Below are 15,070 nucleotides of genomic sequence, written 5' to 3' on the forward strand. Positions count from 1 at the left end.
GTGAAAACAAATGGATCGAGGTGGGGTAGAGCTAATCATCTGAAATTGTTGAATTCGATGTTGAGACCGGAAGGCTCATAGACACATGAACGGGCGGGGAATGCAGTACGTCTAAATAAGGAATGTGTAACGGCGCAGGCTTGGTGGGCCAAAGGGCCTGGTCCTGTGCTGTAATGTTCTTTGTTCTCTTTGTAAATGCAGGAGAGAGGCTAAGGCTGGGATAAGGAAGGTTAAGTGGAAACATGAGGAAAGGATTGCAGGTTGTGTTGAAACAAAAAGCAGAATATTCTTCAAACATATTAATGGTAAAAGATTAATGAAGGATAGAGTGGGGCCCAGAAAGGACAAGGAGGATAAACTGCTCACTGAAGCGGAGGGTATGACAGTGGTACTAAATGAGTACTTTGCTTCTGTCTTTACCAAATTAGAAGATAGTGAAAATGGCCCAATTGAAAATGTGGGTGTTGAGCAACTGAGTAGTATAGTGATCGATAAAGAAAAGGTGCTAAAAAGGCTGGCAGCATTTCAGGTAGAGAGGTTGCCAGGCCCAGATGGGATGCATCCTAGATTACTGAGAGAGGTAAGGGAGCATATTGCAGAGCCGTTGACAGAAATTTTCCAGGCCTCTCTAAACACAGGATTAGTCTCGGGTGACTGGAGGATTGTAAAAGTGACGCTGTTGTCTAAGAAAGGGGCAAAGAATCACCCAGGAAACTACAGACCTGTCAGCTTGACATCAATAGTGGGAAAACTGATGGAGGCCAGAATACGGGATGAGATAAATATACACTTAGAGAAAAATAAGTTAATACTAGACAGACAACATGGGCAGGTCATACCTGACAAATTTAATTGAGTTCTTTGATGAGGTGACACAGGCAGTGGTTGAGGGTAGTGCCGTAGATGTTGTATATTTGGTCTTTCAGAAAGTATTTGATACAGTGCCACATGGCGGGTTGGTTCGAAAATTACAATTGTTCGGGATTGATGGGTTCTTGGCAGCATGGATTAGAAGTTGGCTGAGAGATATTAAACAGAGGGTAGGTATAGATGGGCATTTCTCAGACTGGAGACGAGTTGAAAGTGGTGTCCCCCAGGGCTCAGTGTTGGGACCCTTGCTTTTTCTGATTTATATAAATGATTTAGAAGTGGGTGTTGGGGGCAAAATCTCTAAATTTCCAGATGATACTAAGCTAGGGAGAATAGTGAATTGTGAGGATGACGCTGAGCGGCTTCAGAGGGACATTAACAAGTTGGACAAATGGGCAGACACCTGGCAGATGAATGTCAAGGCAGCGAAATGTGGTGTTATGCATTTTGGGAGATGAAACATGGGGAGACAATATAGGCTCAATGGTACAACCTTGAGGGGAGTACAGGAGCAGAGGGGCCTCGGCGTTCAATTCTCTGAAGGTGGCCAGGTAAGTTGAAACAGTTGTTAAGAAGGCTTATAGCATCCTTGGGTTTATAAATAGAGGCATAGTGTATAAAAGCAAGGAAGTGATGCCACACCTCTACAAATCATTGGTCAGACCACATTTGGAGTATGTGTTCAGTTCTGGGCACCTTATTTAAAAGAGGATATTAAAGCCCTGGAGAGAGTGCAGAGGAGATTCACTAGAATGATACTAGAAATGAAGAATTTTTGATGGAAGGAAAAATTGGAGAAATTGGGCTTCTCCTTGGAGCAGAGAAGGTTAAGAGGTGACCTTTTTGAGGTGTTCAATTTTGACAGGTTAAAGAAGGATTTTCAGTTTCCACTAGTTGGTATGTCAGTGACTAGGGGTCACAACTTCGAGATAGTCAGCAAGAGAGCTATGAGTGAGATGAGGAGCAACTTCTTTACTCAGAGTTGGGGTTTGGAATGTGCTGCCTGGGAGAGTGGTGGAGATGGATTATGTATGAGGTTTCAGAAGCAAGCTGGATATATATTTGAAAGTGATTAATTCAGAGGGCTCTGGAGATAAGGCTGGGGAATGGGACCAGCTGGGTATATCATGAAAGAGAATCAGTGATGTTTCCTCCTGTTGCTGGAGATTGAGTGATTAACATCAGGCTCAGATGTGCTAGGCTCTGCGAACATTCTGGCTTGGATTCTCCTGTTATACTGTCCCAAATCTGCGGAGACTGAAGAAAACCACTCAGTCCTGCAGTCTCCTTCCACTCTATACCGCCTGGGATGCGGGGGAAATGGGGCTCAGCTTCCTGTCGTTTTATGATTGCCGCTCTGAGATTGCGTTGTGCAAGTTGCTGCTGTGCGTGGGTAGCGAAGAGACTGCCTGAAGACAAGTAGAGGACGAAACCGACTAGAGATCTCCCCACATACCAAGTGTCCTGATTGATGGCTTGCTTACCTGCTCAAAGCGTCAGGCTCGTGTGGCCCCGACCTCTCCTTCAGGGGTAGCAACGCCTGAAGAGGTCACTTGGGTGAAACTGGGCCAGGATCACAGCAATGGTCAAAGTCCAGCTCTGGCCCGGTCCTGTTTGTAACTGCTCCTTCCAGGAATAGCCACCCGGTAGGAAAGGGAACATGTTCAGATGTGAATTATGACCAGTTAGGTGGTTTACTGGAGGGTAACCATTAGCCGTGGAACTGTACACCAGCAAGAAACGTAAGAGTAATGGAAAGCTTTGAGCAGACCGAATTTTTTATTCAAAAGAGCAGAAGAAATACATATTTACTACCACCAGGAGTAAGTGGCACTTTCAGCAAATATGCGCAATGGTGACCACTAGCGGCAGCATCGCCACACTGCAAATTGCCCCCATTGAAATTGCAAGAGGAGACTCAGCGATTTTCCAGGTTGTCAGATTTTGACAATTCTAATACTTCTATCACATACCTCTATGATTTAGGAGCCAGTGTGGGCACAATGGGCCGAATGGCCTCCTTCTGTGCTGTAAAAGGAGAGGGATGATGCAGATATAGCAATCCAAGAGGAGCAGTGCAACATTGGATAAAATAATCATAATGAGAGAGGAAGTGTTAGAGAAGTTGACATCCTTGAAAATGGATAAATCGCCAGGGCCAGGTGGACTGTTCCTAGGATGTTGAAGGAGGTCAGGGATGAAGTAGCAGGTGCTCTGAGGATTATTTTCCAATCTTCACTAGATACAGGGGAAATGCCGGAGGACTGGAGGATTGTAAATGTGGTTCTGTTGTTTAAAAAGGGTACAAAAGAAATACCAAACAATTATAGGCCAGTTAGTTTTACTTTGGTGATGGGAAAATTGTTAGAATCAATCCTGAGAGATCAGATAATCTGTCACTTGGAATAGTATGGAGTAGGCAGGGATAGTCAGCATGGCTTTGTTAAGGGAAGGACATACCGTAGAAATTTAATTGAATTCTTTGAGGAAGTGACAAGAAGGATCGATGAGGGTGGTGCAGTGGATGTTGTGTGCAAGGATTCTGCACGTTCACCCCATGTCTGCGTGGGTTTCCTCCGGGTGCTCCGGTTTTCTACCACAGTCCAAAGATGTGCAGATTAGGTGGATTGGCCATGATAAATTGCCCTTAGTGTCCAAAAAAGGTGAGGTGAGGTGGGGTTACTGGGTTACAGGGATAGGGTGGAGGTTTGGGCTTAAGTAGGGTGCTCTTTCCAAGACCCGGTGTAGACTCGATGGGCCGAATGGCCTCCTTCTGCACTGTAAATTCTATGATTCTACTATGGCATTTGACAAGGCTCCACGTGGCAGACTGGTCAAAAAAGTAAAAGTCCATCAGATACAGGGTAATGTGGCAAATTGCATCCAAAGTTGGCTTCGTAACAGGAAGCAAAGTGTAACGGTTGATGGCTGCCCTTACAAATGGAAAGCCGTTTAAAGAGGTGTTCCGCGGAGCTTGGTGTTCAGACCTCTGCTCTTTGTGTTTATGTGAACGATTTGGAGTGGAATGTGGGACGTGGTTTTGAAATTTGCAGTTATCACAAAAATTGGCCCTGATTGTGTAGAGGATAGCTTTACAAAGAACAAAGAAATGTACAGCACAGGAACAGGCCCTTCGGCCCTCCAAGCCCGTGCCGACCATACTGCCCGACTAAACTACAATCTTCTACACTTCCTGGGTCCGTATCCTTCTATTCCCATCCTATTCATATATTTGTCAAGATGCCCCTTAAATGTCCCTATCGTCCCTGCTTCCACTACCTCCTCCGGTAGTGAGTTCCAGGCACCCACTACCCTCTGCGTAAAAAACTTGCCTCGTACATCTACTCTAAACCTTGCCCCTCTCACCTTAAACCTATGCCCCCTAGTAATTGACCCCTCTACCCTGGGGAAAAGCCTCTGACTATCCACTCTGTCTATGCCCCTCATAATTTTGTATACCTCTATCAGGTCGCCCCTCAACCTCCTTCGTTCCAGTGAGTACAAACCGAGTTTATTCAATCGCTCCTCATAGCTTATGCCCTCCATACCAGGCAACATTCTGGTAAATCTCTTCTGCACCCTCTCTAAAGCCTCCACATCCTTCTGGTAGTGTGGCGACCAGAATTGAACACTATCTCCAAGTGTGGCCTAACTAAGGTTCTATACAGCTGCAACATGACTTGCCAATTCTTATACTCAATGCCCCGGCCAATGAAGGCAAGCATGCCGTATGCCTTCTTGACTACCTTCTCCACCTGTGTTGCCCCTTTCAATGACCTGTGGACCTGTACTCCTCGATCTCTTTGACTTTCAATACTCTTGAGGGTTCTACCATTCACTGTATATTCCCTACCTGCATTAGCCCTTCCAAAATGCATTACCTCACATTTGTCCGGATTAAACTCCATCTGCCATCTCTCCGCCCAAGTCTCCAATCTAAATCCTGCTGTATCCTCAGACAGTCCTCATCGCTATCCGCAATTCCACCAACCTTTGTGTCGTCTGCAAACTTACTAATCAGACCAGTTACATTTTCCTCCAAATCATTTATATATACTACAAAGAGCAAAGGTCCCAGCACTGATCCCTGTGGAACACCACTGGTCACAGCCCTCCAATTAGAAATAAGCTCCAGAATGATTGGTGGAGTGGGCAAGAAAGTGGCAGATGGAGTTAAACTCTGATAAATGTGAGGTTAAACATTTAGGGAGGTCAAACAGTAAAAGAGAACACACAATAAATGGGAATATACTGAAAGGAGTAAATTAAATGAGAGATCTTGGCATAGAATCATAGAATTTACAGTACAAAAGGAAGCCATTTGGCCCATCGAGTCTGCACCGGCTCTTGGAAAGAGCACCCTACCCAAGCCCACACCACCCTATCCCCATAACCCAGTAACCCCATTCAACCAACACGAAGGGCAATTTTGGACACTAAGGGCAATTTAGCATGGCCAATCCACCTAACCTGCACATCTTTGGACTGTGGGAGGAAACCGGAGCACCCGGAGGAAACCCACGCACACAAGGGGAGGATGTGCAGACTCCGCACAGACAGTAACCCAGCCGGGAATCGAACCTGGGACTCTGGAGCTGTAAAGCAATTGTGCTAACCACTATGCTACCGTGCTGCCCTGCATGCATATATACAGGTCCCTAAAGGTAGCAGTATGGGTCGATAAGGTTGTAAAGAAGGGTCCACAGCAGACGCTATCTCCCTGGCCCAACACTCATCCTTGGAGCATCTTGGCAATAAGGACTCCTCCGTCAGATCCCTATTCATTGACGACAGCTCTGCCTTCAACACCATAACCCCAGCCAAGCTCATAGCAAAACTCCAAAACCTAGGACTTGGCTCCTCCCTGTGCAACTGGATCCTCGACTTCCTGACCTGTAGATCACAATCAGCAAGGTTAAACAACAACACCTCCTCCATGATAGTCCTCAATACCCGGGCCCCGCAAGGCTGCGTACTTAGCCCCCTACTATATTCCCTGTAGACACACAAATGTGTGGCAAAATCTGGCTCCAACTCCACCTACAAGTTTGCTGATGACATGACCATAGTGGGTCGGATCTCAAACAACGATGAGTCAGAGTACAGGAGGGAGCTAGAGAATCTAGTGGCATGGTATAAAAACAACAATTTCTCCCTCAACGTCAGCCAAACTAAGGAGCTGGCCATTGACTTCAGGAAGAAAAGTATCGTACACATCCCTGTCCATACACACCCCTGTCTGCATCAACGGGGCCCAGATGGAGATGCTTGACAGCTTCAAATTCTTCGGTCAACAATCTGTCCTAGTCCACCCACGTCGACGCTACGACCAAGAAAGCACAACAGGGCCTATTCTTCCTCAGGAAACTAAGGAAATTCGGCATGTCCACATTGACTCTTACCGATTTTTACAGATGCACCATAGAAAGCACCCTATCGGGCTGCATCACAGCCTGGTATGGCAACTGCTCGGCCCAGGACCATAAGAAACTTCAGAGAGTCGTGAACACAGCCCAGTCCATCACACAAACCTGCCTCCCATCCATTGACTCTGTTTACACTTCCCATTGACTTGGGAAAGCGGGCAGCATAATCAAAGACCCTCCCACCCAACAGAAAAGAGTCCTAACCACGTTCATCGGCAGTAGATTCAAAAAGAGTCTGTTTTCAGACTCCCGAATGACCCTCTTATCGACTGAACTGATCTCTCCACAGATCTTCTCTACTGAGTAGTACTATACTCCGTATGCTTCACCCGATGTCTGCGTCTTTGTATTTACATTGTCTGTCTATTTATCGTATGTCCTATTTTTTCTTGTACAAAGAACAAAGAAGAACAAAGAAAATTACAGCACAGGAACAGGCCCTTCTGCCCTCCCAGCCTGCGCCGATCCACATCCTTTATCTAAACCTGTCTTGTAAGGAACGATCTGTTTGGACTTAACGCAGAACAATTCTTTTCACCTTGGTACACATGACAATCAACCCAAATCCAAAATTAGAATGTTCTCTGTCATTACCGGAGGTATAGAAAACAAAAGTAGAGATATAATGATGGAGTAACTCACCAAGGTTCCTTAGACAACACCTTCCGAACCCATGACCACTACCATCTGGAAGGACAAGAGTAGCAGATACCTGGGAACCCCACCACCTGGAGGTTCCCCTCCAAGTCACTCACCACCCTGACTTGGAAATATAATTGGCCGTTCCTTCACTGTCGCTGGCGCAACATCCTGGAACTCCCTCCCTAACAGCACAGTGGATGTACCTACACCTCAGAGACTGCAGCTGTTCAAGAAGGCAACTCACCACTACCTTCTGAAGGACAACTAGGGATGGGCAATAAATGCTGGCCTACCCAGTGACACCTACATCCCATAAGCTGAATTTAAAAAAGAATTGTTTAAAACACTGGTGAGGTCCGAACTGGAACATTGTGTGCAGTTCTGGCCACCACATTACAGGAAGGACGTAATTTCTCTGCAGAGATGATTAATTAGAATGTTGCCAGGAGAATTGTAGCTACGAGGAGTCATCGGAGAGGTTGGGGTTGTTTTCTTGGAACAGAGAAGGCTGAGGGGTGACATTACTGAGGTTTACAAAATTGTGAGGGGTAGAGATAGAGTAGATAGGAGGAACCCGTTTCCCTTGGCAAAGCATTCAAAAACCAGGGATCATAGATTCAAGCTCAGTGGCAGGATTAGAGGGGACACGAGGAAAGGTGTTTTTAAGCAGAGGGTGGTGGTGTCTGGAATAGGTACCTGGATCGGCACCTAAAGTGCTGCAAGCTTCAGGGCTATGGGTCTTGTGCAGGAAGGTGCGATTAAAAAGGGCACTTGGGTGCCTTTGGACCGACATCGACAAGATGGGCCGAATGGCCCTATTCTGTGCTGTCATTTCTATGGTTCCACAAATGATTTTCTGCAAGGCCATGCACACTTAATAATAATAATCTTTTTGCACCTTCTCCCCGTGTTTGCGTGGGTTTCGCCTCCACAACACAAAGATGTGCAGGGTAGGTGGATTGGCCACGCTAAATTGCCCCTTATTGGAAAACTGAATTGGGGACTCTAAATTAATTTTTAAAAATAATAGTAACAATCTTTATTATTGTCACAAGTGGGTTACATTAACACTGCAAAAGTTACTGTGAAAATCCCCTGATCGCCACATTCCAGCGCCTGTTCAGGTACACAGAGGGAGAATTCAGAATGTCAAATTCACCTAACAAGCACGTCTTTCTGGACTTGTGGGAGGAAACCGGAGCACCCGGAGGAACCCATGAAGACATGGGGAGAACATGCAGACTCCGCACAGACACTGACCCAAGCCGGAAATTAAACTTGGGACCCTGGAGCTGTGAAGCAACTGTGCTAACCACTATGCTACCATGCTGCCCTAAACCAGAGATAAGAATTCCCTTAAAGATAGGACATTGTGGCAAGTTTCTTTGTTCCTGAATTCTTGAATTATCGATCTGTTTGTGTTTTGTGATTTTTTTTTTGTGCTTTATACTTTTGCCATGTGCTTGACTTTTATGTATTGTTTGATATTTCATTTCTAAGTTTTATTCAGGTCCTGTTGAAGTGTATATAAGTGAGTAGAACATAGAACGTAGAAAAATACAGCACAGAACAGGCCCTTCAGCCCACGATGTTGGCCGAACTTTTGCCCTAGATTAAGAACAAATTAGTCTACACCCATCATTCTACCGTAATCCATGTGCCTATCCAATAGCCGCTTGAAGGTCCCTAATGTTTCCGACTCAACTACTTCCACAGGCAGTGCATTCCATGCCCCCACTAGGCTCTGGGTAAAGAACCTACCTCTGACATCCCCCCTATATCTTCCACCACTCACCTTAAATTTATGTCCCCTTGTAATGGTTTGTTCCACCCGGGGGAAAAGTCTGACTGTCTACTCTATCTATTCCCCTGATCATCTTATAAACCTCTATCAAGTCGCCCCTCATCCTTCTCTGTTCTAATGAGAAAAGGCCTAGTATCCTCAACCTTTCCTCGTAAGACCTACTCTCCATTCCAGGCAACATCCTGGTAAATCTTCTTTGCACCTTTTCCAAAGCTTCCACATCCTTCCTAAAATGAGGCGACGAGAACTGTACACAGTACTCCAAATGTGGCCTTACCAAAGTTTTGTACAGCTGCATCATCACCTCACGGCTCTTAAATTCAATCCCTCTGCTAATGAACGCTCAAAACACCATAGGCCTTCTTCACAGCTCTATCCATTTGAGTGGCAACTTTCAAAGATGTATGAACATAGACCCCAAGATCTCTCTGCTCCTCCACATTGCCAAGAACCCGACCGTTAACCCTGTATTCCGCATTCATATTTGTCCTTCCAAAATGGACAACCTCACACTTTTCAGGGTTAAACTCCATCTGCCACTTCTCAGCCCAGCTCTGCATCCTATCTATGTCTCTTTGCAGCCAATAACAGCCCTCCTCACTATCCACAACTCCACCAATCTTCGTATCGTCTACAATTTACTGACCCACCCTTCAACTCCCTCATCCAAGTCATTAATGAAAATCACAAACAGCAGAGGACCCAGAACTGATCCCTGCGGTACGCCACTGGTAACTGGGATCCAGGCTGAATATTTGCCATCCACCACCACTCTCTTAGACTTCTATCGGTCAGCCAGTTCGTTATCCAACTGGCCAAGTTTCCCACTATCCCATGCCTCCTTACTTTCTGCATTAGCCTACCATGGGGGACCTTATCTAATGCCTTATTAAAATCCATGTACACTAATCCACTGCTTTACCTTCATCCACATGCTTGGTCACCTCCTCAAAGAATTCAATAAGACTTGTGAGGCAAGACCTACCCCTCACAAATCCGTGCTGACTATCTCTAATCAAGCTGTGTCTTTCCAGATGCTCAGAAATCCTATCCTTCAGTACCCTTTCCATTACTTTGCCTACCACCGAAGTAAGACTAACTGGCCTGTAATTCCCAGGGTTATCCCTATTCCCTTTTTTGAACAGGGGCACGACATTCGCCACTCTCCAATCCCCTGGTACCACCCGTTGACAGTGAGGACGAAAAGATCATTGCCAACGGCTCTGCAATTTCATTTTTTGCTTCCCATAGAATTTACTAAAAGAAAATTAGTAAAGTAATTTTCTTTACTAATCAAAGTAAAGGTGATTACTTTGGGAATAGCGATCACAATTCCGTAAGTTTTAGAATACTCATGGACAAAGACGAGAGTGGTCCTAAAGGAAAAGTGCTAAATTGGGGAAAGGCCAAGTATAACAAAATTCGGCAGGAGCTAGGGAATGTGGATTGGGAGCAGCTGTTTAAGGGTAAATCCACGTTTGAAATGTGGGAGTCTTTTAAGGAAAGGTTGATTAGAGTGCAGGACAGACATGTCCCTGTGAAAATGAGGGATAGAAATGGCAAGATTAGGGAACCATGGATGACGGGTGGAATTGTCAGACTAGCTAAGATGAAAAAGGAAGCATACATAAGATCTAGGTGACTTAAAACTGATGAAGCTTTGGAGGAATATCAGGAAAGTAGGACAAATCTCAAACGCGCAATAAAGAGGGCTAAAAGGGGTCATGAAATATCTTTGGCTGACAGGGTTAAGGAAAATCCCAAAGCCTTTTATTCGTATAGAAGGAGCAAGAGGGTAACTAGAGAAAGGATTGGCCCACTCAAAGACAAAAGAGGGAATTTATGCGTGGAGTCAGAGGAAATGGGTGAGATTCTTAATGAGTACTTTGCATCGGTATTCACCAAGGAGAGGGACATGACGGATGTTGAGGCTAGGGATGGATGTTTAAATACTCTAGGTCAAGTCGGCATAAGGAAGGGGGAAGTTTTGGGTATTCTAAAAGGCATTAAGGTGGACAAGTCCCCAGGTCCAGATGGGATCTATCCCAGGTTACTGAGGGAAGCGTGGGACGAAATAGCTGGGGCCTTAACAGATATCTTTGCAGCATCCTTGAGCACGGGTGAGGTCCCGGAGGACTGGAGAATTGCTAATATTGTCCCTTTGTTTAAGAAGGGTAGCAGGGATAATCCAGGGAATTATAGACCTGTGAGCTTGACGTCAGTGGTAGGCAAACTGTTGGAGAAGATACTGAGGGATAGGATCTATTCACATTTGGAAGAAAATAGACATCAGTGATAGGCAGCATGGTTTTGTGCAGGGACGGTCATGTCTTACAAACTTAATAGAATTTTTTGAGGAAGTGACAAAGTTAATTGATGAGGGAAGGGCTGTAGATGTCATATACATGGACTTCAGTAAGGCGTTTGATAAAGTTTCCCATGGCAGGTTGATGGAAAAAGTGAAGTCGTATGGGGTTCAGGGTGTACTGGCTAGATGGATAAAGAACTGGCTGGGCAACAGGAGACAGAGAGTAGTGGTGGAAGGGAGTGTCTCACAATGGAGAAAGGTGACTAGTGGTGTTCCACAGGGATCCATGCTCGGACCACTGTTGTTTGTGATATACATAAATGATCTGGACGAAGGTATAGGTGGTCTGATTAGCAAGTTTGCAGATGATACTAAGATTGGTGGAGTTGCAGATAGCGAGGAGGACTGTCAAGAGAATACAACAAAATATAGATAGATTGGAGAGTTGGGCAGAGAAATGGCAGATGGAGTTCAATCCAGGCAAATGCGAGGTGATGCATTTTGGAAGATCTAATTCAAGGGCGGACTATACGGTCAATGGAAGAGTCCTGGGGAAAATTGATGTACAGAGAGATCTGGGAGTTCAGGTCCATTGTACCCTGAAGGTGGCAACTCAGGTCGATAGGGTGGTCAGGAAGGCATACAGCATGCTTGCCTTCATCGGACGGGATATTGAGTACAAGAGTCGGCAGGTCATGTTACAGTTGTATAGGACTTTGGTTAGGCCACATTTGGAATACTGCGTGCAGTTCTGGTCGCCACATTACCAGAAGGATGTGGATGCTTTAGAGAGGGTGCAGAGGAGGTTCACCAGGATGTTGCCTGGTGTGGAGGGTGCTAACTATGAAGAAAGGTTGACTAGATCGGGATTGTTTTGGTTGGAAAGGTGGAGGTTGATGGGGGACCTGATTGAGGTCTGAGCAAAATTATGAGAGGTATGGACAGGGTGGATAGCAACAAGCTTTTTCCAAGAGTGGGGGTGTCAATTACAAGGGGTCACGATTTCAAGGTGAGAGGGGGAAAGTTTAAGGGAGATGTGCGTGGAAAGTTTTTTACGCAGAGGGTGGTGGGTGCCTGGAACGCTTTGCCAGCGAAGGTGGTAGAGGCGGGCACGTTAGCATCATTTGAGATGCATCTAGACAGATATATGAACGGGTGGGGAACAGGGGGAAGTAGATCCTTGGAAAATAGAAGACAGGTTTAGATAAAGGATCTGGTTCAGCGCAGGCTGGGAGGGCCGAAGGGCCTGTTCCTGTGCTGTAATTTTCTTTGTTCTTTCTTCTAACCATTGACTCTCCTATCACTATTGCTTTTCTATTCTCCCCTCTTCCCTTCTGAACCCCAGAGCCAGACTCAGTGCCAGAGACCTGGTCGCTCGGGCCTTCCCCCGGTAGGTCATCCCCCCCAACAGCATCCAAAACGGTATACTTGTTTTGAAGGGGAACGGCCACGAGGGATCCCTGCACTGTCTGCACATTCGTTTTCTTTCCCCTGACAGTAACCCAGCTACTCTTGTCCTGTACCTTGGGTGTGGTTACCTCCCTGTAACTCTTTTGTCTATTACCCCCTCTGCCTCCCGGATGATCCGAAGTTCATCCAGCTCCAGTTCCCTAACACGGTCTCAGAGGAGCTGGAGTTCGGTGCACTTCCCACAGGTATAGTCAGCGGGGACACCGGTGGTATCCCTCACCACCCACATCCTACAGGAGGAGCATGCAACTGCCCTAGCCTCCATCCCCTCTTACCTTACAGAATATAGCTGCACTGTGGGCCAACTGGAACTCCACCCTCCGACTCTGCTCCCAGTCAGCTGCACTCTCTGTAAACTCCCGGCTCCCTTCACACTCTTTGAGGAAATGTAGGAAATGAAATTAAAGTTGCACCTTACTCCCTCCTCAACTAACTCCCTCAGTCACCAAACTCTCAACATAGCACCCAAATTCAGCACTCAGTGCAAACAAAGTCTGCACTGTAGCTGGCTTATTTTTATACTGTGAATCTAGCCTCTGAAAACTGGCCTCATCCAATTAACTAATTAACAAGCTCCAGCACCAAGTAGAACCTTTGTTTAAAGCTGATTGAAAATTAACCTCGCCTAAACAAACAACTTGTAGGTGAAGCTCCACAGTCTCCTTTCCCAATCCCCAACCTTTACCTGCCCTACCTTCTGTCCTCCCAGCCCTCTGCCTGAGGCGGGAGTGGGACCACCTGAGGCCTATTGCTGCAGGCCCCCTCCTGGGGTGAAGGTCCTGCTGCCTGCCTCTGTCCTTTCACCTCTCTGCTTGAGGTGCGAGTGGGACCACCTGAGGCCTATTGCTGCAGGCCCCCTCATGGGGTGAAGACCCTGCTGCCTGCCTCTGTCCTCCCACCCCTCTACCTGGGTGGGAGTGGGACCATCCAGGGCTGCAGGCCCAGCCTTCTGTCCTCCCACCCCTCTGCCTGAGTTGGGAGTGGGACCACCTGGGGCCTGGTGCTGTGCCCCCCTCCTGGGGTGAAGACCCTGCTGCCAGCCTTCTGTCCTCCCACCCCTCTGCCTGAGGTGGGAGTGGGACCACCTGGGACTGCGGCAAAAGACTTTGTTTCGGGCCCCTACAGGGCTGAAGACCGCTGCCCCGCTCTGCTGTTGCCCTGCAGCACCTTTCCTTTGTGGCACCTAATGTTGTGGTGCGACATACATCAAACCCCCAGACACCTACCCTTCCCCTTACTACCCCGATCTCAGTTGCATGGCGGGGCCGTACCAGGGTTGCGCATGGACAGCACCTCAAGGGCATCCTCCACTCTGCCGGGGGCAGGGCGGCCAAAAATTTATGCGGGGACGGCAGCCTCTCGACCTTCCGCAGCCTCCGCGGTCCCCACGCCCTTCCGCTTACTAACGCGGCAACTTGGGGTCAAGTGTTATGCCCACCCCACCATGACCATCGAGGCGTGCACTCGTGCGATGGCTGGGGTCGTCGGCCCCTCGGCCATCGTAGCCACCTCGCGGATGTACGGCAAAGCCGTGTTCTTCCTGCGGGCCGAGCAGGCTGTTCACCGGGCCCTGGAAACGGGGCTCACGGTGGGCGGGACGCACGTGGCGGTGGACCCGCTGGAGGCCACCGCCGAGCTTGTCGTTCTTTCAAACGTCACACCCTACCTTCCCACCGAATTCCTCCTCCCCATCTCAATCTATTGGGGGAGGTCAGGTCCGGGGTGGCGCCGCTGACGCTCGGCCTTCGGGACCCCTCCCTCCGCCATGTATACTCCTTCCGGCGACAGGTTTTTATCCGCCTGACCCGGGAGGTGACCACGGAGGGAGGTTTTCATAGATTATCATAGAATTTACAGTGCAGAAGGAGGCCATTCGGCCCATCGAGTCTGCACCGTCTCTTGGAAAGAGCACCCTACCCAAGGTCAACACCTCCACCCTATCCCCATAACCGAGTAACCCCACCCAACACTAAGGGCAATTTATCATTGGCCAATCCACCTAACCTGCACATCTTTGGACTGTGGGATGAAACCGGAGGAGCCGGAGGAAACCCACGCACACACGGGGAGAACGTGCAGACTCCGCACAGACAGTGACCCAAGCCGGAATCGAACCTGGGACCCTGGAGCTGTGAAGCAATTGTGCTAACCACAATGCTACCGTGCTGCCCTTACCAAGTCTCCTACCAAGGGGAGGACCACAAGGTATTTTGGTCGGCGGACCTGCAGAGAGCTGGGGCATATTCGCCGGAACTGCCCCACTCTAACGGCCGCCGCCAACATCACCTCCGCGGCGGCTGCGGCTGGCACTGCCCCCCCTCTCCTCTGCCATCTCATCGTCTGCCCAGCAGCCGGCCCCCAATAACACCGCGGCTGCCGGGGGGGGGGGAGAGGGAGCCTCCGCTGGACCAGAGGCAGCCTAAAAAGACGGCACGGCGATGGGACCGGGCCCATTCACATCTTGGCCCCATCACGGATACTGATCCCGTGCCCGTTTCACCCAATTCCGAGGCGGCAGCCTCACCTAGGGATACCATCGCCGCGTCACAG

The 15,070-nt window shown here is 48.0% G+C and overlaps 1 protein-coding gene across 2 annotated transcripts in view; it reads right to left on the reverse strand.

The window, feature by feature from the left end:
* The window catches only part of henmt1 (HEN methyltransferase 1), a 143,927-nt gene that overhangs the window by 111,406 nt on the left and 17,451 nt on the right, over positions 1-15,070 (reverse strand). The window contains exon 1 of one of the 2 annotated variants that reach the window (XM_072510274.1): positions 4,752-4,873. The exons of the other annotated variant lie outside the window; for it this stretch is intronic. Coding sequence (XP_072366375.1) covers positions 4,752-4,778 — 27 coding nt within the window. The 5' untranslated portion in view covers positions 4,779-4,873. Of the gene's footprint in view, positions 1-4,751; positions 4,874-15,070 lie in introns of those variants that run through there. 2 annotated transcript variants of the gene reach the window in all.

The sequence above is a fragment of the Scyliorhinus torazame genome, chromosome 7, assembly GCF_047496885.1.
Source record: "Scyliorhinus torazame isolate Kashiwa2021f chromosome 7, sScyTor2.1, whole genome shotgun sequence".
Lineage (NCBI taxonomy): Eukaryota > Metazoa > Chordata > Chondrichthyes > Carcharhiniformes > Scyliorhinidae > Scyliorhinus > Scyliorhinus torazame.